Here is a 26,404-nt window from a genome sequence, read left to right as displayed (position 1 = left end):
TTACTACCATCAGGCTACTCACCTCTTGAATTCTTGGTGACATATCAGATAATATTCCTCCCCAAGATCTCAGATTGATACCTTGAGAACGGCTGTCTAGGAGTGTGGGAAGCTGTAATTGACAGTAAAACAATTTTTTAAATATATATATGTTTGTAGGTATATACACACATAAGCACTATCTGATCTCCTATATGCCTGAAAACTCCCCTTCTCCTTCTTTCTGATCGCAAGACCTTTTCTGCAAGATTACTTTTAGAAACAAAACTCTTTTATCTAATTGACAAATTAAAGGCTCTCACTCCAAGTCTCCCTGCTGTGCTTGTCAATCACAGTTTCATAGTTATATTAAATACTATCACTATTTCAAAGTGATTCTGATTGCTGTTTTAGCAACACCAAACAAGATTCCTAGAGGAAGGAAAACAGAGCAGCTGACAGAGTGTGAAGGAAGTGCTGCGGGCCTGGGGTGCCCATCTGTTCACCTCGGAGCTTTGTAGACACTGCAGTCTTCTCGTCACTGTTTACATCTGTCTTCCTTTGTGCCATTTTCAGACAGGTTGTGTCTCTTCCTTCATTCAACACTGCTCTTTCATGGAGGATTTGACCAGCTTCATCACCTTTATTTTAAAGCAGCTGCTGGCAGGAGTCAGAGAAGTTCCCTTGCAGATTCTCCAACTGCCAGCAGTGTTCAGGAAACCCCAGCCCATGCGAACTCAGCACTGCTCCTGCATTTGCCACCTCGGCAGGGGATGTGGAAACCCCCAAGTGTGCTGCCTCCAAGCCCCAGAGCCTGATGTGTACATCTGGTTTTCTGGAAACCAAGATCACGTCCTGTTTGACTTCATTCTTCATGTTTCAAAACTGATGGAATCACCGATCCTAGAGGAGTCATGTAGGACTGAGTTCTAAGTGTAAAGTCAGTGGTTTTCAAACTCAAGCGTGCTTCCTGAGTAGGTGTGAAGTGAGCACTGGGCATGCGCCTTTTAACGAGCTGGACTTGTAATTCTCCTCCAAGTTTCTGGGGACCAAAAGCCTCAGCTTTTTATTTGCCAGCATGGTTCTCCTAAATGATCACTGGGCTGACCTAACTTGCAGCAAAGCTGACAAACAGGCGGAGTTAGGCTTTGACCAGCCAGGTTCTCATATCTAGCTGTGTGTCTTTGCCCCTCTCCTCTCTGCTGTAGATGCAGAAGTCCTTGTATTCTTTTTGACCTTGAAACTCTAGAATAAATGTAGGTACACTCAGGAAGCATTCATATTTCAGGCTTATTTTCTAATTGTGAAATGAAAGGCTTTGTTAGGTATGAGAGCTACAAAGCAGATGGGTAGAATTTTCCAGAGGAAAGAACAGCTAAGCTGCTATTGACACTACACCACTGAGAAGCGTCTCCTTTCCTTGACTAGAGCACTGGACTGAGGCATTGGTCTTGCCGGGAGTACTCTTCAAACTCCTTGGAAATAGCTTCAGTGGGTGCTGGGCAAAGCACTTTAATTTCTGTTTTTTCCATACAAGGGTGGGGCTGAGAAGAGTGGGTGGGAAGGGAGGAAGCAAGCCGGCAAAACTGTGTGTCAATAAGCAAGTTATCACTAAGTCCTGCCCATCCTCCCTCCTGTCTCCCCTGAGGTTATTAGAGATGAAAAGAGACCTGAGAGACATATCAGTAAAATGGCCACATGTGGATTTTGATTCCAATCTGGGCAAACCAGCTGTAGCAATTGGGGGAAAGTGGACATGGACTGGGTATTAGGTATTATTAAGACATTATGGTAAATTTTGTTGGGTATGATCATAGCATTGTGATTTTATTAAAACAAATAAGTTCTTATGTGTTAGAGATACATAGGGAAGTATACAAGGTGAATTGATATATTGTCTGTGATGTGCTTCAAAAAAACTTTAGGAAAAAAAAGTGGAGAACAGTTAAAACAAGAACACCCAAATATTGATAATAGTTGAAGCTGGGTGATAGGTCCATGGGAGCTCATTATATTATTCACTCTACTTTGATACTTTTTTCCTATAATACAAAGTTTTAATAATAAAAAAAGATTTTAGTGTGTATGCAAAAATAAATTGTTGAATGAGCAAATACTAAGGAAGTATCCTATCTTTTTTGTTCTTCCCCTCTAGGACTGCCTTTGTTCACTTCCCTTCTAGAATATTTTATCAAAATAGGCATAGAAAAAGGACTGGCCTTCTTGCCAGTCCCCTTGCCTCTAGTCCCTCTGTGTCTTCATATGGTGGAAGAAGCAAGCTGGCTTTCTGGGGTTTTACAAGGGCACTAATACCAGTCATGACCTAATCACCTCCCAAAGGCCCCACTTCATAATGCCATCATCTTGGGGATGAGGATTTCAACATATGAATTTTGGGGAGGATGTAAACATTCAGATCATAGCATGCATCTCCTCTGCATTTTTATCACCCTGTTGCCTAAGAGTCCTAATAAATGAATAACATGAAGCATAAGAAAGACCACAAGAATAATGCACACACGAACCCATTCCATTAACCTTGCCTGGCACTGAGTGACTAGGCTCTGTCACAGCGACAAAGATTGATGCTTATCTATGCAATTTTGCTAAAAGTGATCATGCCTGGCCCAGTCTCCCATGTATACAGGGTGAGTCTATGGCACAATGGTAACCAAAAAGACACCAGGAGAAGTCACAGGCTGGGGTTTCTGGAAACGGTCTTTTGAAGTAGGCCCCTCTGCCCTTTGCCTGGCCCCTGCCTGCAACATAGATGGGCTGGAGGAGGCAGCACAGGCGTTTTGAGGCCACCAGATGACGAGCAGATGCTGGGGATGAAGGAGGGAAACACAGAGCAGCCTGGGGTCTTGAGGAAACCTGTGGTGTTCCAAACCCCTCTTGGAGGACCCAGCACCAGACTCTGCATGGGGAGAAAAATGAAAGCCACTGCTTCTCTGACTTTTGTTACTCACAGCCAGGTGCAGTTTCTGAATGATAAAATCCCACGTTTGACAAATACGTATTGAGTGTCTACTATTGTGCCAGGTGCTGGGGGCATGGCAATGAATGAAACAAAGTTCTCCCTTCATGGGGTTTACCTTCAAGAGTCTCCCTGAAGCTTCACCAGCCCTCCCATCACTGTTGTCATGCCTGTATACGCCCAAGATTCTCCCACAGGAGAGAAAGAATCTACCTCTGACCCCTTATGTCTCCCTAACTACAGTCTAACCTCTCTCCTCCACCCTTCATTCCCGCATTCTTTTAAGCATAGTCCACATTCAGTGACTTCACTTCCTCACCAACACTTCCCTGGCTTCTACCCTCACCATCCTACTAAGATGCTACTAAGAACCCCCCAGTTTTCTCCTGGTTTTTAAGTCTAATGGATATTTTTAGTTCTTGTCTTTTCAGACCTCTCTGCTTTTCTCAACATTTCTGATCATGTCCTTTTCCTCCCTGGTTGTCTGTGACACTGCTTTTGCCTGGTTTGCTTTGTTACTTCTCTGCCTTTCCCACCAGCAACTGTGCGTCTACCTTCCCCTAAAGTACTGAGGTTCCCAAGGGCCTCCCTTCCTCCTCTCACTCTGCATGCACACTCTCCGGATAGTCTCATTTCCTTTATCATCTAATCTCCTTCCTTTTTGTTGATGACTTCTAATCTGTACCTCCAACCCAGACCTCTCCCAAGAGCTTCAGACTTACATACCCAACTGTCTGCTGGGCATCTACCTAGATCCAACATGTCCTGAACTGACCATATCGTCTTCCCCCAAACCAACTTCTGCACCTGTGTGCCCTTTCTGTTGCTGGCACCACTTTCTGTCTGGGCATCATCATTGGTTCTTCCCATCTCATTGTCTAAATCTCCAGCCTGGAAATCCAGAAATTGGTGCTGGGAATGAATGTGGGGTAGGATGAGCCCTTAGATTGCAGAGGGTAACCAAGGGACATCTGAAAGGCTACTTTAGGAGGAAGCTGGTATCAAAGACTGGAATCCAAAGAGGTTGTGCAGAGAAAAAGCAACCAGGTCCTAGATAATAGGAAGGCATCTAAGAGGGGCTAGGAGCCCAGAGGCACAAACTAAGGAACAGCCACATTCATGTTTCCAGGGAGGCTGGGCATGAGTAATCAGTCACAAGCACCCATCAGTTTTGATTATTTCGTCTTCTTTCTGAATTTGTTGTCTGTCTTTCTCACTTGAGTGTGGGCAGGAGATTGCCCATGGCCATGTGGACAATCTTCTCTCCATCCCCTCTCCTTTACTTCCGCAGGCCCCAGGCACACTGTGATCTTGAAACTCCACCCGATATCACAAGAACACTTTGGAAAGCATCTGTGTCCATAGTTACTCATATCTCTCTCTTTCTATAGGTCTATGTCTATGTAGGTGTATTTTTCTAAAAGCTCTTAATTTTTACTTTTGAAATTATTTGACTTTGAATAACTTACTTAATGATTTATCTGGTATAAGTTTTAAGCAATCATTGTGAATACTTAAAAATGTTTGTAAAGTGAGTTTTAATACTTAAAAATACTTAAAAATGTTTGGAAACCATAAACTGGCTTTGAAATTTAACACTTTGTGAACATAGTAAATCCTCACTTAATTCATCCATAGATTATTGGAAACTGCAACTAAGTGAAATGGCTATAATGAAACCAATTTTACCACAGGTTAATCGATATAAACCAGAATTAAGTTTCTTTCTTTTCTTCCTTTCCTTTTTTTTTTTTTTTTTGAGATGGAGTCTCACTCTGTTGCCTAGGCTGGAGTGCAGTGGCGCGATCTCTGCTCACCGCTCCGCCTCCCGGGTTCAAATGATTCTCCTGCTTCAGTCACCCAAGTAGCTAGGACTACAGGTGCCCACCACACCTGGCTAATTTTTGTATTTTTTAGTACAGACAGGGTTTTACCACGTTGGCCGGGCTGATCTTGAACTCCTAACCTCAAGTGATGCGCCTGCCTCGGCCTCCCAAAATGCTGGGATTACAGCCGTGAGCCACTGGACTTGGCCCAAAATTAAGTTTCTATAGCTTGTTTCTGGTTACAATAAATCACCAAACTTCAAAATAAAGACCAAAATACTTCTAATATTAAATATTTAAATAAATGTGAACTATATATACATTTTTAAAGATTAATTAAAAAGTAAGATAATTATTTACCCAGTTATTTCAGTTCAGAGTCATGGGTGGCTGGATTCCATCCCAGCAGCTCAGGGCACAAGGTAGGAATCTAACCTGGACAGGATGCCCTCCCATGGCAGGGGCACTCACTCCCACACCCACACTCACTCACGTTGAGATCATGCAGAAACACCATTGCCGCTAATGGGCACATCTTGGGGATGTGGGGGGAACAGGAGTACCTGGAGCTAACCCAAGCAGACAGGGGAAAGATATGCAAACCCCACGCTGACAGTGGCCCTGGCCAGGAATCAGTTTTGTTTTCTCTCATCAATGGTATAATAAAACAGTACTGAATGAAACTCAAGGGCCTTTTATCACTGAATTTAACAATGAAGTTGAATAACATTACCTTCCTTAAACATTCATTTAATATTCATTCATTATAATTCTAAAGTGCCTTCATTTTCTTTTGGAGCCAATTTAAAAAAAAAAAATCTTCAAATCTCAAATAGTTTTGTAGGCTTCTGTAAAGCCTGCGGTCCTTAGCCACTAGTCCTATCACTTCGGGGACTAATGGATCAAAATGACCAACCCAACCCATCTCACCCCATTCTCACTCTACCCCTACTGGCCAGAGTCAACTCATTTCAAACTACCTCACCTTCTCCAGAAAGCCTTCTTCCCCCATCACCATGCTCTTCCAGCTTTCCTTCCCTATGGGTTAGGTGCCCCTCCTAGCTATTCCTGTCTTTCTCAGTGCATTTACTTATCACTTTTATTTTGATTGCTGTTATTTTTTAATGTATCTATCTCTCCACTAGACTATCAAGCATAGGAATAGGTTTTATTTTGTGTGTCTTTTATCTTCAGGCATGGTACAGAGTAGGTGCTCAATAATATGTGTTGTGGTAATTAATGAGTAAACAAACTATAACAGAGTAGGAAAGAGACCCTGTCTATTGAGGTTTCAGGTTCCATGAGGGGTGTATCTAGCAGGCATCATGGTGACTTACAGGGAGGGAGCAGTCAGTTTCACCTGGGGATGGGAAAGTGACACTTGAGTTGAGGTTTGTAAAGAGACAAACTGATGGCTGTGAGAGTGAGACAGTGTCTGTGAGTAAAAGGGGAGGGCCCAGGAATTCCAGGTGGAGAAAGGAATGTGAGGAGAGTCAGCAAGAGAGTGCTTAGAGAGACAGCCAGCTAAGAGCAAGACCAGGAATTTGGGGGAAAGGGAACAGAGAAACAATAGCTTGAGATGCATTTTTGTGTGGCTAATACTCTTTTTTCCATCTTGTTAATAATTTAATAACATTCACTCACTAAATAGTTACTAAGCTCCAGCTATGTGCCTAGTGCTACAGCTACAATTTCCTTTCCAGCTCTTTTTAGTGGGAATGGTAAATGAGGGTCCAGTCCTCACACCTTACATCTCTGAATATTGCGTGGTCCCGAGGGAGCCCTCCATATGTACCTGTTCACAGTTACCTGACTGAGGTTGCCATAAATCATAACATAACTTTCCCAGGGCTCTCCTCTTCTTTGAGTTCCCCCTCCCTGATTATCTATTCAAATTCATATGAATTGTTTCTGTCAAAGAACAGGAAGAGACTGTAAGTTTAGTTGGAATGGAACTGTGAAACTATTTCTGGAAAAAAAGGTCACAGATCAAAACGACAAACATCACACACACACACACACACATTTCCTATGCCAAACAAGTTCTCTTAATTTTCCAAGTAAAAAATAACTCTTCCATGTCACACATCACGACTGACCAAGCACTGCCAACCCAAGTTCAAGGTCAGACTAGACCTCTTAAGGAAGATAAGGCTGTGAAGGGATCTGCCTCTATTAACTGAGGTCAGTCTAAGGGGCCCTTAGGCCTTGATCCTGTGCTTAAGAAATTGATACAAGGTCCTAGGCAGCAGCCAAGAAGATTCTGGCCCTAAGAGGCCTCTGCTTGGGTTGTCTGGGATCAAAACCATGTCTCTCCTTTGGGACTGTGTAATATTTTTTCTTAAGGTAGAACAGACATGTTTATCATCTCCTAAAAAGTCTTGTTTGCATAGTATTTCTGATGCTTTGGATCAAATGTGTTCATCAAACAGATGTCACTCTACCAGCATATAAAATGTCTTAGGCATTGAATGTTTTGTTGTTTTACTTTCTGTGATTCAAAGAAGACAATCCGGAAACAGCATTAATTTCTAAGTTGAGGATATACCTAACACAAGGGTAAATAAGTAGCCTCAGGTGAAACGTGTCTTTCTGGGGCAGACATGGCCTCTGGGGGCCACGGAAGGTTCTGAAGGGAGGGATGAGCTGCAGTCTTGAAGGCATGCAGACCAGAGGTGAAAAGCAGTTGAAGCAGTGGACAGAAGTGTGTACTGCTGTGTTCAGTCCTGGGCTGAGCTACAGGAAACCCACATTTATCCGGGACGGAAGTTGTTGCTAGGCAACTGGGAGAATGTGGATTTGAAGCATGTTTCTTGCAACCTGACAGTTGTTAAGCATCAAATGAAAAGGGAGGAAGCCGGCTTCAGTGGAGAGGGGGCAACCAGGAGGGGACACCCTGAGCGCTAGGAAATGCGTCATCAGTGGAGAATTCAGACTCAATCACTGGGGGGTTGGGGGACATGCCAAACTGTCTCTACCAGGAGGTCACAGAGACACACAGTCTCCCAGAACGAGAAGGAACTGAGAGTCTCAACCAGAGGGTGGGCTCTCGGGTATGTGAACAGACAAGTTATGGGACTCTCTGTGGCTCAACAGAAACTAGGTCTTTTTCTGTCCGTCCCAGTATCTGTGGTTAATGAAAGCAAAAGTGAGCTTGGAATCTAGGGGCAGCCAAAAGGTCACTCCATGAGACAGACCTTCTCCTGGTCTTGGGGGGGTCTGAAGAAGGAGAAATGGGGAACAAAGGGCCTCTCAAAAGAAGCTGTGTTCTTGCTTTCATAAGAGCAAAATGCTTTTTGTTCAAAGTGTTTTTCCATCTCTTCTCTAATGTGAATTTCATTACTATTCCATGAGCTTTGTAGGACAAGTCTTATTTTCTCAATTTTACACATGTGAGGCTCAGATTTCCTTTAAATGGCAGCAAGTTAGGAGCCAACATAGAGCCAGGGCCCAGTCTCTCAGACACTAAGAGATGCCTGTATGCCCCAGCAGCTGCCCAGGCCTGTGGTCCTCAGGCCATTGGATCCTGTGCTCAGGGGCAGGGAGGATGCTGAAGGGGGCAGGGAGGATGCTGATTACTTCATAAACAAAGTTAAGGAAGAATCTGTGTATACTGAGACCTCTTCGTAAAGGATGCATATTAGAGGTAGGTAGAAAAACATTATATGTAAAAGCTATTAACCTGGGGTCTGGCTTCAGCTGCTCCATGAGCCCCATCCTGTGTGTCCGCGTGAACTGGGGTTTCTTTAGGGAATAGGTCTAGAGCTGTAGTCAGATTCTCGAAGGTAATCCTAATCCATAAGAAAGGTTAAGAGCTACTGTTCTGTAGAGATAAAACATATCGGAAGCCAAAACCCTTCTTAAAACCAGCTGACCCTGGAGAGAACCTGACGCCTCACACATTGGGGCACACATTGGAGGCGCCCAGTGCGTATTTACTGAACAAAGGCCAGGACCCCAGGACTCATTATCCTCAATGGCAGCCTTCCCAGGGGCCTGCTGTTGTCTTAAGTGACTTCAGTTTTGACCTCTCAGTATTTCTTTCTTTGTAAATCCATAAAAGCAACATCTGATCTGTCATGAAAATAAGCCCTGGCCTACTGCCTGCCTAGAGCTGAAAAGACATCAAGGCAAGCAAGTGACAATCGAGTCAGTAGGTTCAATGTGCACGAAGGGGCCTCTCTTTTATTTCATTTTTATTTCTTCTTTGTTGAAATCCGTTCACCCAGAGGATATTTTGATTGTAATAGGTACAGATTTTTGTAGATGCAGGCAGAAAAAATACTAATGCTATGAATCAAATATACTTCCTGTGACTTGAATATTTTCATAAAACCCCAAAACAACAACAACAACAAAAAACCTTCCTGACTTAGTTTTGTTTCCTCCCAATAGCCCTGCTGTTCCCCGGTACTGGCACTCGGGCATCACTCCTTTCTCTTCTCCCCTCCCAAAACCCTCACGGAGAAGTGGGAGAAATTGGAAAGAAAGAGGAAGTCATTAAGTCACACTATTAGTGGGACCTCACTGTGAAATCCTGTAGATGTGGGGGCTTTCCCAGATACTTGACGCAGCAATATCCATCCGAAAATTGAAATGCATAGTTGAAAATTTAACAAACTGCAACGAATGACCCAGGAGAGCAGCAAGTGGCAGCTCTCACTGGGCAGGGGGCGGTCCACCCATGCCTCTCCCCAGTGACTCAGGAATTCAGGGAGCAGAGCCGAGAACTAAACAGGACATTGATAGGCGCATGTAGTCGGAACCCCAAGATTGGGCCCTTTTCTTCCTGGAACTCAATGTCCAGCCACTCCGTAGTCAAAAAGACACGGATAAAATGCAATCAGATAGTAAAAATGGCAACAGAGCAGTGCTTGGGGGACAGAAAAGAAAGCTGAATCATGCCACACTGGAAGCATTTTCAAAGGAAAACCGTGAACCCAAATGCCGAGGAGGCTGACTTTTCTCTATCAACAGGCATTTAGGAGGGGGAAGGGAGGGAGACTCAGACTTCCCAGCAGCGTGGCAGGTCTTGGCACCCGCCTCGGTTCCCCTGCCGAACTTCCACAAATAAACATTCAAAGCAGAAGGGACAGATTTGCTTCTCAGCAAGATTTCAAAGCTGTGCACCAGAGTTGGAGAGAAAACAGGAAGGATGGTAGGGGGAAGAGGGGGAGGAGGAAGGGGAGGAGGAGGAGGAGGGGCATGCATGCCTTGGGCCAAATCAGATGGGAAGCGTCCCAACCTCTCACCCGAAACTGACACACCATTTTTTATGAGGTGCGAAACATTTCAGGTAGTGTTGGCACTAATAATACCTTGGGCCCAGGTCTGAGCTTCTGGGTTTCAAGCTGGGGGCGTTAAGCCTGCAAAGGCCGCAGGTGAAGACAGACTCCTTCAGGTGAAACCAAGAGTGGCTATTAATAAATTTCCTTGGAGAAAATTCAGTCATTTGGCTCTTGTTTCTCTCCCAGACCACCTAGGTTAATCTGCGTGTGCGCACTTGCAAGTGAGCGTGTGCGATAGTGTGCAAATGAGTGCGTGAGTGTACGCGTGGGGATGGGTGGGATGGTGTGGGAGGGACGTAGTAAGGCCATGGGTACTACCTTTGGATTGTTTGAAGATGACAACACTCACTTCTGATCTCCAAGGAACCCAGAGAAAACACAGCTGGTCTCAGTCGGTGCTAACCCCAGCGCCCCCCCTCCGATTCTTCAGGCTCAAGTTCCCACGTCTCGGAGGTTGCACCCACAGCCCCAGCTCCTTACTCAAAGTGGGCTGGTGCCGTTACAGTGGTTTAGTGAGATTTTCCCTCTTTCTTTGTTAATGAGAACTCATTTGGCATTTAATAAAACCTTATTTATACACTGGCCTACGTGCGTATGAGAAACAGCCCAGAACAGAAGGCCCAGCATTCCTGCACTGCAGCTAAGCATGGCTGTGCGCCAAACAGCTGCAATAACAGCCGCGTCCTGGCGGAGCCCCTTCCCCGGCCCCGGCCCCGACCCCGGAGCAGCCCCTGCCTGCCTGATGCTCCTCCCAGAGGGTCGGAGGGTCTGCCCTGAGCCTTTCTGGGCCTGCCTTAGGCTTGTTTTTCTGAAAACCCAAATAGAATGGGTCCAGGAGCAATAAAGGCAAAGTCCCATTTTAATGCCTGCAATTTATTTCAGGTTTCTTTTTTTTTGTTTTTGGTAAATTTTTGTTTTTAGTGTAATCCATTTGTCAAATGGAAAAGCACATTTTAAAGGCACCAGAAGACTAGATATGTCCTGCATCGGCTGGATCTTTTCCCACTGAGACTGAAGCAGGAGTGAGAGGAGAGCAGGTAGAGGTGGTGCTCCGAGGTTAACAGAGGCCGGCTCCCCACAGGGCTTTCTCCTCTGGGCAGTCTCCCGGTCCACTGCAAGCTCTGTCGCTCACCAGCTTTGTTAACAGAACAGGAGAGAGAAAGCATCTCGGCTCTGTCGCTCACCAGCTTTGTTAACAGAACAGGAGAGAGAAAGCATCTCCACACCATGGTGGTCTCATGGGTGATCAAATGAAAGTTCTTTGGACCCTCAGAGGTGTGTGGGGTACTATTATTATGCGTGGTCTATAGAGATTGAGGTTGTAAATCAAACTCTTAAGTTCTAGGTCAGTGATTCTCAGTCTTGGCTGGACATTGGACTTACCTGGGAAGGTTTTTAACACAGTGAAGTCAAGGCTGCACCCTAGGCCAGCTGACTCAGAATCTCTGGGGGTGGGGGCCAGGCATTTGTAGTACACATTGAATCACTGGGGAAGCTTTTAAAAACTGCTGCTGGTGGTGGAGGGGTGGGCGGGTGGGGGGCAAATGCTGCTGGTGTTGGCCCTTTCTAGGCTGCACTGCTGTGAAATGTCCTGTTTGCTTGTCTCTGGTCTGGCTGTGAGTTCAGTGAGGGTGGAAGGTTCACATCTGGAGCCTTGGCCTCAGCACAATCCCTGGCCCCTCACAGGTGCCCGGCCAGGTTTGAGTGCCTGCACACAGAAACGGAGAAAGCAAGCCCCCAGGACCCATCTGTGGTGTGCAAGGGCGACAGGTCAAGGTAGCCCAGGGTTTCTCAATGCTGGCATTTGCCAAGGCAGTGTGTGAAGGCGTAAGGAAAGACTTTCTGGTCTTTCTTGTCTGATAAAGAAACATTTAGAAGCCAGTGTCCTGAGTTTTGGTTCTAGTCGCCGATGGAAAGTTTTACCCAGGCACCCATTTACCCTGCTATCTCTGGCATTGACATCCCAGAGTTAGTGGTCATGTCCGGGGAGGTAAATTTACCTATACTGATGGCCAAGGTACTTCAAGAAGAGAAGAATGACCCTGTTCCCTTCATGGTGACAAGAGGATTACATGAACCTGGGAGCCCGGGCCCTGCCTGCAAAGCCCAGGTGCACAGACATTGCTCATTCTGCCATTCTGCAGAGCATGAGGGCCCTGGACACCGGAGAGGGAGCCTCTGGCGGCTCTGCAAACACCAGCACTGGACTCCTGGCTGTGCTGGTATTCAGCTGCCTGGAATAAGGGACCTTTGTTGCCTCACTCTTCTGTCTGATTCTGAAAACAAGTCAAGGAGCGTGTCTAAAATCAGGTTCTTTTTGAAACTTTGAATAGAGACATTTGGACTACATGACGTTTTATTCTTCCTATAGTGTGGTGAGCCAAGAAACCTTTCCTGGGGTCCTGGGCTGTCACTGATGGTGGCATCCCTAGGTTCTGACCCTTCATAGTCACTCTGGGGCCCCACCCTGACGAGCTGGGAAAATTGTAGAGTAACTTTCCATGGAAAGTCACACATTGAAAGGGATTAAGAGTGGACTCTGCCAGAAACTGAGGGGTCTTATTTTATGTTGCTTCATTTTTAAAAGCCTTCAGCTTGCTTTTTAAGACAAGCTGAGAGTGGGTTTCCTGAGACTTGAGAGAGCAGTCATAAAACAGACAAAACACAATTCCTCAATCAAGTTCTTAGTGACTGACATTCCCTAAAACACAGTTCTAGAAATTAAAAGGTAGGCAAAAAAACCCACAAAAACATAATTCCATGCTAGAAATATTATACATGCCACCTTCTCTGAAGGATTCTAATTTTGAGTGTTTCTGAAAGTGTGGCCTACAATGATCTTCATCAGAATCGCCTAAGGTAATAGGATCGATTCTGGGCCCGGCCTGGTTCTTCTGAATCAGAGTGATTGGGGGTGGGGATTTAGAACTTGCATCTTTTACCAACTTCTCTGATGGTGTTTATGCACTTTGCAGTATGAAAACCTCTGCTCTACACCTCCTTTATCTCATTCCTTCTCATCTTATCCTTCTAGCAAAGGAGGAGGTATTTTCAGGTCCCAAGCAGTCTGTCTGGGATGCAGTTCTAGAACAAAGGGTTTAGCTAGATCAGGGCTTTCCAAATTTTTGAGACTATCAAACTTTCTCTGTCACTTTTTCTCTCTAGAAACACCAACCATTGAGGTTGAGACCAGTTCCAGAGGACGAAGCATGGAGCCTTCATTTATTAAAATTTATGAAATGTTTTGCATATACTTTTTCTTATATAATTCCTACCACTCTATAAAGTATTATATTTGTTTTATAGATGAGTACTGGGACCCGAAGAGGTTCAATATCTTACCACGATCACCTGGCTAGGAAATAGCAGGTCAGGGAGTCAAACCAGGCCTCCTCCTTCCTTTACCACTCTGCTAGAGGAGGTGAAGGGGACTGTCCCCACATTTAAAGTGGACAGAAACATGCCACAGCCACATACCTAATGGTGAACCTCATAGTGACTTCTGGGTCCCTGGGCCACTGTTTTAGAAATACTATCAGTTGTGATTTTTTGAGTCCTGGGAGCCTGGAGCTTTTGCAAGGATTGTCCGGAACACCAGGCTCACGCCCTCCCCAAGGTCAATTCGTCAGGCTCTGCTGCCCCAAGAATCACCTTGCAATTGGCGAGCAGCCAGACCCCTCCCTTACCACACGGAAGAGCTTGAAGAAGTCCACGTTGGCATACAGAGTGTCTTCTATCCACTGTAGGGTGCCCTGGGAAAGGGAGCACAGGGTATAGCGCACAGTCTGTGCCCCGCGTCGCTGGCTAAAGATGATGAAGCGCTCCAGGAGGGCCTCGCTGCAGGCGATGTCCTTCAGCGCCAGGTCCGGTACTCCATGAGCAAACTGCAGGGAGAAGAGGCAATGCTAGAAACTGCCCTGTGGTAGGAAAGACAGCCACGTCCTAACCCACAGAACATGGGAATACCTTATGTTACATGGCAATGGGAATTAAGATCGCAGATGACATTAAAGCCACTAATTAGCTGATTTTAAAATAAGGAGAATATTTTGGCTTTTCTAGGTGGCCCCTGTGTAATCACAAGGGTCCCTTAAATGTGGAAGATGGAGGCAGAAGAAACAGAGTCATGTGATGTGAGAAAGACTTGATGAGCCCCCACTGGCCTTGGGATGGAAGGAGACCACTAGCCAAAGATTGTAGAGTGTCTCTGGAGGCTGAAGGAGGCAGGACAATGGATTTTTCTCTAGAACTCCCTAGTAAGGAATGCAGTCCTGCTGACCCCCTAACTTTCAGTCTTGTGACCTCCAGAACCGTAAGATAATGCATTTGTGTTGTTTGAAGTCACTAAGTTTGTGGTCATTTGTTACAGCAGCAACAGGAAACCAATACGATCCCGATACCTCCCCTTATCAGAGTGCCATTTACAATTCAAGGGATTCCCTTCTTATAGCATGATGTGACAGTACCATCAAGGCTTCCTCCCTGAAGGTGGGGTTGAGGAGTAGCTAGAACAAATTTGCTCTTGGATTTAGCAAACAAAAGTACCAGATGCCCAGTCGAATCTGAATTTCAGATAAATGAATAATCTTTAGTACAAATACGTCCCAAATTGGGTCCAAATAGAACATAATTATTCAAAAAAATTACTTGTTGTTTATCTGAAATTCGAATTTAACTCCACACTCTGCATCTATTTTGTCTGGAGCCCCTAAGCCCTGCATAGTGCACATTCTGCAGCTCCTGGGGAGCTCAAGGATAGTGGTTCTTGAAGTACAACCCTCATGATGGCCTCTCAGCGATCAGGTGGCAGGGGAGAGGCCCGGACCTTGACCAGCGACCCGTGGCCACCCAGCACCTTAACTGGCTCCTGGAGTCCTGGACTCCCATAGCAGTGGAAGACCCTGAGTACCATGGGCAAATTCATGAGATTCCCGGGGCACCACAGTCTCCCATGACTTCTAACGACACGGCTCTCTGGGCTGGAGGGCAGAACAAGCCTGAGCTCTGCTACCTCCTACACTGCCCAGACTACACATGGCAGCCTGGTTCCCATACGAGGCACAGGTCACAGCTCACCAGGAGTCAGTGTGGACCCTCTCAATCTCAGGGACCCATAAAACAGTGAAACCAGAGCACTGAAGAGGGCGTGTGAAGAATAGCTACTAAAAGTAGCTAGTATTTACTGAGTGTTTACTATGTATCAGGCACCCTTCCAAGTGTTCACATATATTATTTCTTTTAACTTCAACCGCCATAGGTGGTAGGCACTTTTGCTATTTCCATTTTACAAATGAGGAAATGAGAGGCACAGAGTGGTTAATTAACTTGCCTGAAGTCACATAGCTAAGTGTGTGGCCTTGTGAGATTTGAACCCAGAGCTTAACCATCACCTGTTAGCTCGCCAGTGAGTAGGGAAGAGGGAGAAGGCAGGACAAAGAAGGGTAGGTTTATAAATTATTTCACTGAGGAGGCAACATCTGAGCTAGGCCTTGAAGCATGTCCAGTTTATTGGGTTGGGGTGAGCCAGAGAACTGAGCCCCTGTCATCTTCTAATTCCCTAGATGGAGAGTAGGGATGGTGAGGTTTCTTCTGAGCTGTGCTCAGACCCCAGGCAGAAAGGACCAGGAGGGGTATCCAGTCCTGATGGTAAAGGACACAAATCCACATTCAATGAGCATGAACAACAACACAGAGGTGAGCTCCCATGTTGGACAGCGCCCAGAGAGAACGTTGCCATGGTGATGGACAGTTCTGGGAACAGTGCTGATAAGGAGCCCCGGAGCTGGATGGAGGTGGAGATACAGATCAGGAGCTAGAAGACAGGTGAGCCCACGAGGCAAAGCATCCTGGGAAGTGGGCAGAGAGAGCCCGGTTGGCTGGAACGTGCCTCTGCGAAGTGCAGATGGCTCAGGGTTTGCTAATCAGCAGAGCATCAGCTCATCAGAGCCAGCAATACGAAATAAAGGCACAACCTGGTGACCCCAGCCTCTGTTCTCCCACATGAAAGGCCTCGGCACTGATGCCAGAAGCACAGCGCTAGAGATCCAAATGTCACGTTAGTAAGGAACTGGAAAGAAATTTCCCCGAAATTCCTGTCCTTATCTTCATCTCCCTTTTATTACCAACTGGAAGTCATCACAGGCATTGTCAGGACTTGAGTTTTACGAGCTGAAGAGAAAGCAAAGGGGAAAATGAGCAATCGGTGCCGACAGCACCCCCTCTGTGGGGGTGGGAGAGGAAGCTAAACAGGGCCTGGCAGGAGCCGCACCACCCCAGGGCCTGGGCACTGCAGGCGCCAAGCTCACCCTGCCTCCAGGCTGACCCTGGGTTCCCCTTGTCTAGTTTCGGTGAAAACCTCAGGGTCTGAGAAGCCAGAAAAGCAGGTATGGGCTCCTTCACTGTGCAGGGAACCAGTGTGAGAACCTGCTTCCAGGAGCCGGTGCTGACCAGGTGGGGTGGGGTCCCTCACTCCTCTGGACTCAGAAAGCACCCTGTGCAGACCTTGATCTCAGGGTTGACACAGGCTCTGAAGTTGTGTTTATGTCTCGTTCTCTCCTGGAGTCTGGAGGAAGACCAGACCCAGCCAGGAGGGAGCCGGGAGGGTGTCTGGTATATCAGCTGCTGCAGATCTTGCATTCTTGCTGTGTTCATCACACCGAAGAAGCTGGGCAGGGAGCCCTGAAGGCCCAGAGGACAGCTGCAGCTCTCACACCTGAGCCTGCAGAATCACCTGGAGGGCTTGTGAAGCACAGATTGCTGGGCCTTATCCCAGGGCTTTGGACCCAGTTCGCCTGGAGTGGGGCCTGAGAATTTGCATTCCTAACAAGCTCCCAGGCATTGCTGATGCTGCTGGTCTCTGGGCTTTGAGAGCCCCTGGACTGGAGTAAGAAACACTGGATTAAGAGGTTTCTTAACCTCTTAAGAAAGGTTAAGAAAGGTTAGGATTGAGAGGACCTGGAGGCTGGGCACGGTGGCTCAAGCCTGTAATCCCAGCACTTTGGGAGGCTGAGACAGGCGAATCACGAGGTCAGGAGATCGAGACCATCCTGGCTAACCCAGTGAAACCCCGTCACTACTAAAAAATACAAAAAACTAGCCGGGTGAGGTGGTGGGCACCTGTAGTCCCAGCTACTCAGGAGGCTGAGGCAGGAGAATGGCATAAACCCGGGAGGCGGAGCTTGCAGTGAGCTGAGATCCAGCCACTGCACTCCAGCCTGGGCAACAGAGCAAGACTCCATCTCAAAAAAAAGAGAGGAGCTGGATTCCATCTGGCTCTGACAATTTCTAGCCCTGTAACTGTGCACAAATCACCCCAGCACCAGATGCCCAAGCCTCCTTCTCTGTTGACCCATCTCAGGATTGTTGTGAGGAGTAAAGGAGCTAAGGGATGTGCAAGTCATGAATTAGTGGTAAGAATACTCTACATAAATAGAGGAGATTATTTAAAGGGATAAGATAAATTGGGGGTGTATACACAGGTCAGAAATGTGCCAGGGGATAGAAGAAGGAGTCTCCTGGTGCTGAGAAGGAAGTGGTCCAGGAAAGCAGAGGTGGGCTCTTCTGCAGCGTCTCAGGTTCTGTAGCCCCGGGATGCCACCGCAGCACTTGCCAGCACTGTGCTGGCAGCTTCCCAGCCCGGAACGCTCCTCTCACTGTGTGGCTGACAGACAACTCTGCTCAAATACCACCTCATCAGGAAGGCCTTCCTGAGCATCCCCCTTAAACCTGCCCTTGTGTCCCTCTCTAACCCCTGGCCCTGCTGGATTTTCCTTGCAGCAGCCATCACAGCCAGGAGCCACATAGCAGAGTCTCTGCTTACCTGAGCGTTGCCTGTGGCCCCACTGGAATGGAAGTTCCTCAGCCTGGGGTTTTGCCTGTCTGGTTCACACTGTGCTCTAATACCTACAACTGACCCTAAATATTTGAGTAATAAATGAATAGACTCCTGTTTCCTCATCTATAAAGAGGAGGTTGTACCCCATGATCTCTAAGTTTCCTTCCAGTTATAAAAACCTGAGATATTTTAAAGTTGCTAGGATGTGTGCAGCTTTGAGTCCTATGATGAAAATGATCATGATCTCAAGTGATCCCCCGGTTTTTTTCTAAATACAAGGCATTAAGTGATGGATTCTGAATGTGAACACAAGGAAGAAAAAAGAATAAAGTCAACATGTTTCTTGCCTTTCTCAGGCTGGCTGCTTCCCCGCTCCCCTCCAGGGACCACCAGCCAGTGACATCCACCTACCTGCTCCGGACGGACCTGAGAGTTGATCAGAAGGTGGACCACTGAGTCAGACAGGCCAATGTTTTTAATGAGAAATAGTGTCAGTGTTTCTTCGTCTTTCAAGATATCCCGTATCCGTATTCCTCTTCCTACATATGAATAAGAGAAAGAACAGGGTATTGAAGGGGAAATGGGTCAAAAAAGGGGAAACAGCTAGAGTTGATTGGGAACACTTCTAACTCGACTCTCAGAGGAAGACTGTTCTTGGGGTCTCTGGGAGCCCCTAGAGGTGAGGCTCTTGCCAGTGGGCTGCCCCCCAACACGGTCACAACACTGACTGCTGAAGCAGCTGGGCCCAATTTAGTAAGAAGGTGGAAAAAGTTAGCCAGAGCTGAGTGGGGGTGACAGATGCTTTGTGGGGTTGGTCTAGGACAGTGCTTCTCATTGAGGTGGGTCTGGGGAGCTGGAACAGGGGAATTTCATCCTCCTGGGAATATTTGGCAAGATCTAAAGACATTTCTGGGTGTCACAACTGCGGAGGTGCTGGTGGGTAGAGGCCAGGGGTACTGCTAAACATCCTTCAAGGCCCAGGACATTCCTCCCTCCCCCACACAAAGGGTTATCTGGCCCCAAGTGTCAGTAATGCTGAGGTCGAGAAGCCCTGGTCTAGGATCGGAGGAGACACGTGCTTTTCCCACACTGCAGCTGTCACAGGGTAGAGGACCCTTCTGGGTGTTTCTATCATCTCAGCTTGGGCTGAGATGCTCAGGGCACTGACATGGACTAAGAGAAATGAGCTGGGGCCATTAAGGGCAGGAAAAGCTCCATGTAGAAAGAGGAGAGCCAGGCACATACCTGGGCTCTCTCCAGCTCCTCTCAACACCTCTGAGAGGCAGGGTTTCTTTATAAGGAGGCATAAAGAACACCTAACAGTTAAGGTGACCTTGGGGCAAGTGACTGAACCTGTCCCTGTGTCTGCACTTTCCACATCTCCCTCATAGGATTGTTGACTCGGGGTAAGGAATGCGAAGTGCTTAGCTCCCAGGCCTCAAAACAGAGAGCACTCAATAAATGCTTGTTATGATCAAATTAATATTCTTACCCTTCCTGGGAGATTCACACAAGCACCCTCCTCCTTGGCTGGCTTCCAGGGCCAATTTAGTAAGAAGGTGGAAAAAGTTAGCCAGGGCTGGGTGGGGGGTGTCAGATGCTTTGTGGGGTTGGTCTAGGACAGTGCTTCTCATTGAGGTGGGTCTGGGGAGCTGGAACAGGGGAATTTCATCCTCCTAGGAATATTTGGCAAGATCTAAAGACATTTCTGGGTGTCACAACTGGGGAGGTGCTGGTGGGTAGAGGCCAGGGATGCTGCTAAATATCCTGCCTCAATCCCGCTAGTGCTGTAGCTCATGAGGCTCTGGCCAGAGAAGAGCCTTGTGGGCCTGGATGTCTATGAAGGGACTTCGACATGAAGGGAAAGCACTGGAGTGTGTGAAAATGCCAGTCTCTTCACCCCGAGTTCTTCAGGGGCATGGGTGACTGTTTATCTCCCAGTTCTTCTCTAACTAACTTTAACCATCACGTGTCCCCATTCTTTCCTGGTCTCAATTCCACAGCGTCCCATTCTCTCCCTCTTCAAATTCTCCCCTCCCCAAGTGGCCAAGAGGCCTGCCCCTGTGTGCTGGACAGCCACCCTTGTCATCCCCAGGTTGTGCCTTTTCCTGAACAGCACCATATCCGGATTCATGTTGCAGCTACTTTCCTCTGGAAGGGTCTTGGGCGAACCCCACAGGCCTGTCCATGCAGCTAGGGCAGGGGAAGCCAGTCCTGAAGTTTGACCACACAGTGGCACAGTGGCCTCTCTCACAGTAATGGGCGCCCTGAGAGTTGTGCCCACTGTCACTCCCCTTTGCATAGGAAAGATTTGAGGACTTTGGGGAAAGCTGGACACAAGGCCCCAAGGGAAGAAGAGGGCGCTGAGGGGAGCTGCTCCCTTTTATTCTAGTCTTCCCTCCTTTTCAAAAACATAAATCCGGCTGTCTTCCAAACCCAGCCTCCTGCTTTTCCTCCTGTCGCTGGGTGCCAGCTCCACTCTTCTTTTCCCAATTACCCCTTCATATACAGCCTTGTACACTCTCACTCCACCAACACCATCCCCAACACACACGCACACACATGCACGCACAACATGCGCACACACACATGCACACACATGCACGCACACACACATGCACACACATGCACGCACAACATGCACACACACATGCATGACACACACACATGCATGCACACACACGCATGCACACACATGCACACACACATGCACACACATGCACGCACATGCATGCACACACATGCACGCAACACATGCACACACATGCATGCACACACACATGCACACACATGCACGCACATGCACGCACATGCATGCACACACACATGCACACACATGCATGCACACACATGCACACACATGCATGCACATGCAGACACACACATGGGAGATCTCTTGAGAGTTGGGGGCTATGGCTCCTGCTTTTATTATACTCCTCATTGTACCTAGCAATGCTGAGTGCACAGATGCAAGCCCTTGAAGTCACCTCTCTCTGACACCCAGCATTAAAGACTGACATCAAATCAGAGTCTCAATAAATGTCTGTTGAATGACGTGAGGCATTCAGTAAATAACTGTTGTCTTGACCTGAGAGTCAGGACTCCATTTGACTGTTTATCTCTTCGTTATTCTTTAACTCACTCACCTGACCTTACATACAAATATCTTGCTGGGGAGAAGGGGCAAAACAAGAAAAGCTGGGAGCGATGTTGCCCAGGCTTGGCACGCCAGACCACCCAGGTGACAGGGCTACTGTGGCCCTGGGGGGAAGGGGGAGCGTGCTGGCTCCCGGTACACCTGAGGAGGGCGGGGCCCAGGCGAAGAGGAGGTCGATACCAGACAGAAGCTTCCCTACACTCCTGAGGGAGAAATGTGAACTGGGAGCCTGAGGAAAGAAAAATAAATTTCGTTTAAAATGTGGTTCTTCTTGTTCCCTTCCCTGGGAAGATTAGAGGCTGGGGGATGGGGACTGCTGAGGCCCCAGGAGCTGAGGGTGGGGTGGGAGGGAAGCCAGGAGACTGTAGGAGGCTCCCGGGAAGAAGGTGTTTTAAAGATGATTGAGAGACCACAGAGTTTGCTTCAAGGGAGAGGGAAGGGGGCTCCATCCTGGTCTTTTACCATTAATCCTCCCTGCTGAGAATGCAGTACTACAGGTTTGTCATGAAAGAAAACCTCTGCCTGGGTCAACCAGTGGCATGCCTTCCCAGGTGGCTGTGCAGCAGCACGCCCAGCACCAGCCCCGCCACCCCCACCTGCTTGCTTTCCAAGGTGGGCTCTTCCGCAGCACTGGCCTGATGGGTCCATGCTCACAGTGAGCAGCGCCCCGGTGAATCTGGACAGACTGAAACAGTCTTTGTTCCTGACAGTGCCCTTCAGGCCCTCGCCTGGGATTTCCTCAGAGACCGTGTCCCTTACTTGGGGATGGACCCCTGTCCCCTCTCACAGCCTCTAAGGCCAGGGATCTTGCAGAGCCTCCATTCCCACGGGGCCGTGGCCAGCCTTTCCTGAGCCCTTGTCCCCAGATTTGCTCCGTTAGGGACTTCTCAAAGCCTGAAGCCTGCAGAAGGAACCGCCTGCATACCGACTCAAAATCAGTCCTGCTCTGGGGTTAAGAAATAGTGATTTTGGTTCTCATATCCACATTGTAAAAGTCACAGAGAAACTGTGGTTTGAAATTACTTCCTTCACACTTCCTCCCAGCAGGACTCAATCTGATGATCAGACACTTAAGTGAAATGTCTGCCTCATCATCGAACCCACTGGATGCATGAGGTATGTCGTCTCGCCAGGAGCTGGACAGCCCACGTTTGCATCTGTTTGTTTAAATTAGGAAAAAAAAAAAAAACACCTTCTGGTTGGTGCCTAGGGAAAGGGGGGTTTCTTACTATTAAAATGGTAATTGTACTCATACCATATAGGGTTCTTCAAACTTGGGCTCACTAAAACAAACTTTTCTATCCAGGGCAGCAAAGAATGGAGTGTTTATAATGCGGTTTGGAGAAGTGACTACATAAAGTCTATGCTTTACTAGTTTGAAACAATGAGAACGTAATTGAGCATCTTGATGCACCAATCTGGTCATACACCTGTCCTTTCTCACTCGGATAGGGAGAGAAGGCTTCAGAAGGCGGCTGGATGGGAGGAGGATCAGATTCTCCTCAGAGAAGTTTCCCCTGTTGACTCTCCTGTGCTCCTGAATCTCCTACTTCCCTCCACCCGGCCGCGCACGCGCTTTGGTCATTTTCTGCTCACTCATCTCTCACCTTCTGCCCTGGGAGCCGTCTGAGGGCTGGCATTCGCCTGACTCATCTCTCCATCCCCAGAGACCAGCCCAGTGCCTGGCTCACAGGAAGCACCGAAAGTCGGCTGAGTGTTGAAGGAGCTGCAGGCACGCAGAGGAAGGTGCCTCCGGGGCTGAGTTCAACCATTCTCCCACATTTCTTGTTTGGAACCTGCAGCAGAAGCTGTTCTATCGATACAGCCTCTCCCACTCCCCTGGTAGACCACTTGGTGACCCCTTTCTCATCCCTGTCAACCTCTAAGGTCATCCTTAGAGTCAACCCCCTCATCCCAGGAGCATACATCTCCCAGAAGCCCCTAATGGCTGCCTTCGCAGCCTCTGAGCCCCGTTCCCTGAGCAATCTCCCCCTGACTAGCAGCCTTTTCTCAGAGGGCACGCTCCACCCACAAGGCTGCAGTAACCTCTGGATTTCCGGGGGGCTTTACTTCCTCACGACCTCTCATTTCCTCCGCTCTTGCGAGTGGGCTCCAGTGGCCACTTCCAGTCCCTCTAGCCATCCGCAGAGGAGCCTACTACACATGTGACAGTACACAACACCCACTCACACTTTGTAAAGGCACACAGGAGTTGTTACTCTCGGGCTGTTTCTTGTTCTTTCCCTGGGGAGGGGAGACACAGGAGAGGGAGCCCATTCATCCTTCCTCTTCACTCTTCCTGACTCCCGGTGGCTCCCACCCTGGTGCCCAGCCCTGCCATCTTCCTGCACAACCATGGTGTCCATGTGGGGCCAACACCCTCACCTCCCATTTCCTCCTGGCCCTCACCATGCACCTGCACCTCTGCTCCACTTCACCCTGGCCACATCTGGGGGCCAGTCATCACCCACCCTGCCTTTGAAATCCTGAATTCACATATTTCACTTTCTGACCACAGCCATCAACTCTTTTATCTTGTTCATTTTCTCAATCACTTAAACAGGGTCATCACACCCATTGAAACTTCTATTCCCTTGCCTCTTCATTTCTCCCAGTCCATTTCAGTACCTCTGCCTTCTCATCCTTCCTCGTGCAGCCTGGACCTGATGCATGTAGTCCAGTGCCTGCCTTCTGCCCCCTGCCTGTTGACCTTCCGTGGTGCCTCCCTCCACACCCCCAGCCCTGCATCACCCACTCTCCACTTGCACTGCCTCAGTGCCTGGATGGTAAATATTACTGGGAGAAATAGTACAATTAGGCGTATTTATATCATGATGACACATGATCTCCAACCTCCCTGGCTCCTTAATGATAGTTGGCCTTGCTCCTTCATGTTCCTGGTTAGCTCTCTCTCTAGAACTCTGTGAGAGTTGCACCATATCTTTACCAAACTCTGCAAACTCCTCTCCCCCTGCTTCTAGTCCTTGACCTCATACTTCCCATAGCACCATCTGTCTTAGCATTCTTTCTATCTCTAGACTTAACTGGATGAGACCTTTCCTGCCTTCCTTCCCAACTTCCTACCTTCCAGGCTTCTGTGGAGGAAGAGGCATCTTCATCAAGGTGATGCTCAAGCCGCCTCCAGACCCCATCCCTTCCTGCCTCCGCTAGTATCTTTTTCACCAAATCTCCCTGTTCTTTCCCATATCTTCAGTCTCTCCATGGGTGAGGCAAGTGATGCTTGAGAACACTGGAGTCCCGCTTACCTGCAATTCTCTCTGGGTGAGTCCGGAGGGTGTCCATGAATTGGGACAAGATGCGGAGCTCTGTCCAAATATGGCCAAGGTGCTGGCTCTCTGGTGCATTCATGAGGAGTTCTTGAAAATCTCGATACACCCTTGCCAAGCTGTAAGGACAAAGCCTCATTAATAAGGAAATGGCTGTTATTCTTATAATAGTAATAATATCTCATGCTATTTTTAAAGATACCATGTGCCTGACCTAGCTACTACATTGAGTATCCTTATAATACTGCCAGGGTAGGAGAAAGAGGTAATTTTACTTCCTTGTACATATAGGCTAACTGACAGCGATATCTCACTATCTGTTCAGTCTCCCAGTTTTGGCAGGGCCTGGTCACCTCTCAGTCCCATGCTCTGTGTGTCTCTTGCCCAGAAAAGCCTTAAACAGGGTGACATTGGTAGATATCACTGGAGGTTTTTTCCAGTTTTTACCCAGATTTCTGAGACCTGTCCTTCCACCCATTCACACAGGTAGGCTCTGACAGCCATGCTTCATCCACAAGGACCTCCCTGCACACACACACAGGCACACACATAAATGCACGCCTCTGCCAAGGCTGATGAGAGAATAAAGCTGGATCAACCTGATTTGTTCGCAGGGATTTGGATGGTGTTCAGAGATGGGCTTCTGATTGCCCAAGCCGAGGTGCTGTGAACTGCATGAACGGTGGCAGCCCAGTGCATTGAGGAGCAGGGGAGACTGGTCCATGGAGAGAGGTGAATGGAGTAGATACAGAGGTCAGGCCATGCAGGCCCAGATGGAAGAGAGTTGAGGAAGCAGCTCCTGACAGCTCTCCAGGTCTTGGCCTGCCCCTCCTGAGCCCTGCCTTGCTGCCCTTGGCTCTGTGAGAAGGTCTAGTATCCAAATCATACATTTCCTTCAGGGGTTTAAGATTGCTTGAATGGGTTTCCGTACCTTCCTGGCAAAAGAACCTTGAATAAGCCAATATTTCAACCATAATGTGTGTGTGAAACATGAAACCCAACTTTCTGGGTTCAAATGCCAAATACAACTAGAGCCTGGAGCCCCCTTCTCCAACTCCCATCCCTCAGTTTTCGCCAATAACATCTATAGACACTGCTAGGGCCATTCCCACCAAAGCTCCATGCAGCCTCCACTGAGCTGTCTCCAGGCCTCCCTGATCCCACATGTGACCCCATACGATCTCTCTGGATAGGCAGGTGTTTCTTAAGCTGAAAGTGCAATTGTAAACTAAAACTGCAAGGCAGTGCTTGCAGGAATATGAGCCCTACTAAATGCCATTTCCTTGACTTTGCTAGGAAGACAGATGTTTCCTCTTCTATCATCCTGTAATGTGGAGGTCAGCAAACGTAAACATTACATACTTACAGATCATACAGTCTCTGTCACAACTACTCGACTCTGCCATTGTAGGGCACATGCAGCCATAGTTTGCCCACAGTGGGGAAGGCTACCTCCAGTCATCAGGTTGATCTATCAAACTCTTTTTCCTTTTTAGTCTAAAAGCAGGCTTCTCCTGGAAGAATCATACTGAGCTCCTCCAAGGAAAAAACTAAAGTAACCGGGTATCTCAGTTTTCACCTAGCCTGGTGTCTATACAGGTAGGGTAAAGTCTGCTCCCCAACAGGCCCTTGCTGGTGGCCTTCAGGTGTGGGCTGCCCAAGATGCTGCTTAAGGTCAGCACAGCGGGTGAGGGATGGCCCTGTCCCCACCCTAGGCCCCTGTCTCTAGGATATGTTCCCATGATGGTCTGCCAATGCTCCAAAGACAGACCTTCTTCCTGTGGGATTCGACTTGAATTTTGACCCTAGACCAGAGGCTATTAACCTGGCATCCACAATTCCCTGAAATCAGATGTACAGTGTAATGTTTGGTATGTGCCCTTTTTTCTTGGGAGAGGGGTCATTGGTTTTCATCAGTTTTTCAGAATGGGCTGCAGGCCCACAGTGAAGAGCCACTGCACCGGAGCCATATTCCAAGATCTCACCACTCCAGGGGGCCGATGGCAGTTACGACAGAAGATTTGGAAATTGTCTTTTTCTCCCAGGAAGTAAACTT

The 26,404-nt window shown here is 47.9% G+C and overlaps 1 protein-coding gene across 1 annotated transcript in view; it reads right to left on the bottom strand.

Annotated features, from left to right (window-relative positions):
* ABCA4 (ATP binding cassette subfamily A member 4) overlaps positions 1-26,404 on the bottom strand; it is a 129,910-nt gene that overhangs the window by 93,130 nt on the left and 10,376 nt on the right. Inside the window, exons 4-7 of the mRNA XM_007977907.3 lie at positions 24,328-24,467; positions 18,316-18,443; positions 13,757-13,954; positions 23-112 (exon numbers count right to left, since the gene is read on the bottom strand). Of these exons, the coding sequence (XP_007976098.3) occupies positions 23-112; positions 13,757-13,954; positions 18,316-18,443; positions 24,328-24,467 (556 nt within the window). The remainder of the gene's footprint in view (positions 1-22; positions 113-13,756; positions 13,955-18,315; positions 18,444-24,327; positions 24,468-26,404) is intronic.

The sequence above is a fragment of the Chlorocebus sabaeus genome, chromosome 20 (genome assembly GCF_047675955.1).
Source record: "Chlorocebus sabaeus isolate Y175 chromosome 20, mChlSab1.0.hap1, whole genome shotgun sequence".
NCBI lineage: Eukaryota > Metazoa > Chordata > Mammalia > Primates > Cercopithecidae > Chlorocebus > Chlorocebus sabaeus.
This window is presented reverse-complemented; position numbering and strand designations above follow the sequence as displayed.